Source organism: Atta cephalotes (assembly GCF_000143395.1).
Source record: "Atta cephalotes unplaced genomic scaffold scaffold00007, whole genome shotgun sequence".
NCBI lineage: Eukaryota > Metazoa > Arthropoda > Insecta > Hymenoptera > Formicidae > Atta > Atta cephalotes.
Genome location: NW_012130071.1, coordinates 2,124,158 through 2,128,822, shown reverse-complemented (window position 1 = coordinate 2,128,822; position 4,665 = coordinate 2,124,158). Strand labels below are relative to the sequence as shown.

The window sequence follows — 4,665 nt, the reverse complement described above, 5'->3', positions numbered from 1 at the left end:
TAGTACTTATATATATATATATATATATATATATATATATATCAATTGTGTAAAGTTGTGTTTCATTCGTTTAACGCTCGTACCACATTAACGATTGAAGATTGCATCTGCGTTCGCGTTTGCGTCTCTTGACCAATCAAAAAGAAATTGCCGGCCAACGGCTTCTGATTAGTTAAGAGACGCAAATGTGGACACAATCTCCAATCACTAACGCAGTATGGGCATAACTGCATAATTAACGTTTAATTTCACATCTAGGTCAAATTAACTACGATCTTGTTTCGACAAGACCATGCACATAGGGGCAAGCAGCGTACTATTGTTGTATTAACAATTATCCAATATTGCAAATTTAGTAATATTTGATTCATTATTACGTTACATATACAAGCAAATTTGTTTTGAAATTCGAAACAATTTATTGAGCTCAACTTTATAAAATAAATCAATCGACAATTAAAATATCGTTTATTTGTTTTCGCCAAAGTACAGTTCAATTATTTTACTTCATATTTACTAACTTCGATAACAAGAATCTTTGTTACCGAATTATACAAGTATTTATAATATTGCAAACGAACGACGCTAAAAACACTATTTTAAATTATTAAAGATAAAAATTCGACAATGAAATGATTACTCAAGATTATTTCAATTGAATTCGCTAAGATCAAATAACGTTAGCAAAAAGGCACATTAAAAAACACGACAAAGTTTAAAAATTCGCGAATTCGCTTACCAACTGGAATATCATACAGTTCCTCGACTCGTTTAGAAGGCGCGACTGCGTTCTGCGGCGACACATCCTGATTATTGAGAGAGTTATCATTGCTATTAGCGTTGCTATTAGCGTTGCTATTAGCGTTGCTATTAGCGTTGCTGTTAGCGTTGCCGTTTATCTGGGTGGTCGGCGACGTGTCTCTAGCAACGGGCGCGGTATCATCTAAAGCTGAAACACGCGAGAGAAAGCACACTCAAAACTGAATGCCGAGCCACAACACGGCCTTGTGAAGCTCAAAGCCTTTTGGAAAATATTTCGCGTTTTGTTCTACGTGTAGCGAGGACGCTTGCAGGCATACAAGTGTTAGTGTAACATATATGTATATATATGTATATATAAAATTAATATACACGCGCACAAATTCAACTTGAACAAAGATATAACAAAATAATTACCTCCTGAGATATTGTTCTGCGCCGGCTGCGTATTAATTATTAGGCTGAAACAAATCAGTATTATTAATATTATGTAACTGTTACATATCTCTTTCGGTTTTACATTTTGTATTAATTATTATCGTACCATATTTTATGTAACAATCGCTTTAATACTATGTTTTGTATAATTGCAGCTTTACCAAATATAACGTTTTTCTTTTTTCTTTTATAACTACTTTTATTTCTTCGCAATAATTTCGATTTTTGCAGACTCGATCTACTTACGATGAGTTTGCATTGGGTGACTTCGGTGATTGCGGTTCCGTATTCTTCTTCAACGTGTAAGATCCTCGCTGACTTTCGTTAGCCAATTTATCAACGATTGCTTCTAATTCAGAATATACCTAGGAATATGAATGAAAAAAAATATAACAATTATATTATAAAATTCTGTAAATTAAAAAATTTTTATACTTCAATAGAGAAATCAAATTAAATTCACATTAAAGTCTGTTAGAAATTAATAAATAAAATTCTGTATTATTAAATCTTGATTGAAAGAGTTTAAGAAAAAAATTTTTTAAAGAATCCATTCTCATTATTTTTATTGATCCTTATTACTAATTCTACTTTAAATACCTTGGCACTTTCAGTATGAAACACTTGCTCTGCGGCAAAGAGTGTCTGCAAATTTGTGACGAGGAAAAGAACGCGCGAGTCGTATAATGCTGGCAGTTCGTCGTGCAGCTCTGAGTTTAGTTGTTCATATGTACGTTTTGCTTCTTCTAATAGCTCCTTCCCCCGGGATACTTTGAGTTCATCCCTCTTCTTTGGATTACCCTGCAACGACTGGAAGTTGTGTCTTTGACTGTCGTAATCCACCAGTTTGCGTCCGCGTTTGTCGACCTTTTTCTGGAAGATCAATGAAATCCTTGAAATGTAATATCTTCATGTATTTTATTATTAATTTCCTAAACTACAGCCATTATTTGATCCTGTTGTAGAGATCAAGTAAAATTCTCGATTCATTTTCAATCTTTATTATTATCAATTTTACTATACAATTTTACTATACAATTTTACGTGTAAATTATTATTCATTGTTTATAAAGGCAAGTAACAAATTATTATTTAATTTTTATAAAATAAAAATTACTATTTATTACTTTATATACTACTCTAATTGTGATTTCAATAAAGTTTTATTTTTAAAACAAATGATGATAAAAAAGTATTATTAATAAAGAAATTGTGTGCAACTATCGAGGATTGCACGGGACGTACCCTCATCTCTGGGAATTGACTTTGATACGTATTGAGTGGTACAAGAACCTGGTCCGCAAGTTTGTGAGTGAAATCTTGCCACAGCATGTCAAGATTTTGTGCCTGCACGTACAATAGATCGTGTCCGGTCCATTGACTCTCGTAGATCTCATTCAACGAGTCCATGAGCGTCTTTGAAGCGGCCTGCACCGCTGCAAAATGAAATACACACGCGTCGCTTTGCTCAATTTTTTTTCATCTATTTTTCATTAGCATTTTATTTGTCATTGAGAAAATTTTATTATTGCTAAATGGAAAAACGTGCAGAAGATTCATAAAGAGATTCGCGTGGCAAAGATGTATTGGAGGAAGATGAAGAAGACGTCTCAAATTGAAGACGCCGCGTAACGCGGTCGTCGGGAGAGACGATGTTGTTTCGCAAGCCATAGAGAGAAACTTTTTCACGCCGATTTTCCATCACGGCGATACGTGTCTTTTTACTTCAGGAATAAATGTGCGACACGGGTGACTACTTTCCTGACCTACATCTAAACCTCTCCTAGTGCATTCACCTGCGGCGATAAGCCGATTGCTTACAAATTCCTTCTGCAAAAGTTGCAGAACGACGTTTTATCGGCGTTAAAATTTCAAATTGCAAGAGTACGAAAGATATAATCTTCTATATACTGATATGACATTTTATTTATATGTAACATTGAAATAAAATTTTCTCTCAAAAAAAATTTCTTTTAATTCTATTATTATATATATTTGATTTGTACTTACAATATATATTTTGATTAAACCTACAGCATATATCCCAAAAATATTACATTTAAAACCTAACTGAATATAAAATAAATAAATAAAACAAACAAAAAAATGAAATAAAATAAATGAAATAAATGAAATAAAATAAATTGCTTCACATTGTTTTCACATAGCAAATATCGACTTCTAGTGAGTCAACGAAGTTGACAGTTGGTGCAATGAAACTGTAAGCGTTTCTGTAAAAAATTTATTGTAAAATAATTACATTTATTAGGGCAAGCATAATTAAGCAGTTTCACGACTACATTGTAAATTAATTTTAATAACCACATATAAATTTTAACAGGCACAATTGATGGCACAATCAACATCATTCATGTGGCGCAAATGTACTTAAATGATTCGTCGTTAGTGCAAATTACGGTAAACGGGCTGCCACAATAATAATTCTCAGTATAATCGCTTTTTACCCGATTCAATGAGTCGCGCACACTGACGTCCTCATTATAGCTCCTTCTTTTCTCTCATCTGGAACTTGGACTCAGACATAGAGCATACGACGACGAAAAATTTGCGAAAATTGTGACGAATCGTCGGCGATCGAATTTGCAACGCGTTACAGACACACTTTCATCATATTTTACCATTGCCCGCATTTATAATGACAGAGGGACTTCGTCGACACCTACCTACCGACACGTTTCGCATGCGAGTATTTATGCCCGTCGGCTAAGTGATAAATGAAAAGGTAAGAGCTGTTAATGCGGATCCTGTGCACTTCGAGATTAACACCTTCTCTGAGGAAGTCATCCGTGACCGCATCACGACATTTATCTAACGGGAAACAGCGTCCCCGAATTTCGTACCTATTTTTTAAATACATTTTTGACGATTTTTAGTCGGTCTCTGGTGAAAATTAAAATTCGTGGTCAGCGGTGTCGAAACGCAGAGGCTGTAAAAACGGTCACATCGCTATAGACCAGTCAAGCATGAAAAAGTTGTTTGCGACTAACAATTCGAGTGGGGGGAATTAAAGATCGAATGACGTTTTTCTATTGATTTCGCGTGTGTTTGCTAGCCACGTGTCAAGACTCGTGTGAAGTGAGAGAGAGAGAATGAGCGCATCGCCGATCTCCAGCTTTTAAAACGCGTAATTCCACTCATGAAGCGGAAACTTCATAAAAACCTAAAGATTTTGTCGAAGGATTATCGTGTGAACGTCAGTGTCAATTACCTTGCAAATTAATATAATAATTTTGATTGATATAATTTTAATCAATAATCTAAAATTGATAATAAATTTATGCCTAATGTGAATTACAATATACTTCTACAACACAATATGTATATTACATAATCAATAATCATAATCATGATTTTGCATTATAAATTACATATTATGCCATTAGAAGTCAGAAACACGAAACAAGATGTAACTATCAAGTAAATTTTAACTTTCTGCTGAAATTTGAA

General features: G+C 33.9%; 1 protein-coding gene across 1 annotated transcript in view; it reads right to left on the bottom strand.

The window, feature by feature from the left end:
• The window catches only part of LOC105626909 (myc box-dependent-interacting protein 1), a 69,543-nt gene that overhangs the window by 10,479 nt on the left and 54,399 nt on the right, over nucleotides 1-4,665 (bottom strand). The window contains exons 3-7 of the mRNA XM_012208200.1: nucleotides 2,443-2,633; nucleotides 1,798-2,070; nucleotides 1,444-1,562; nucleotides 1,177-1,220; nucleotides 740-949 (exon numbers count right to left, since the gene is read on the bottom strand). Of these exons, the coding sequence (XP_012063590.1) occupies nucleotides 740-949; nucleotides 1,177-1,220; nucleotides 1,444-1,562; nucleotides 1,798-2,070; nucleotides 2,443-2,633 (837 nt within the window). The remainder of the gene's footprint in view (nucleotides 1-739; nucleotides 950-1,176; nucleotides 1,221-1,443; nucleotides 1,563-1,797; nucleotides 2,071-2,442; nucleotides 2,634-4,665) is intronic.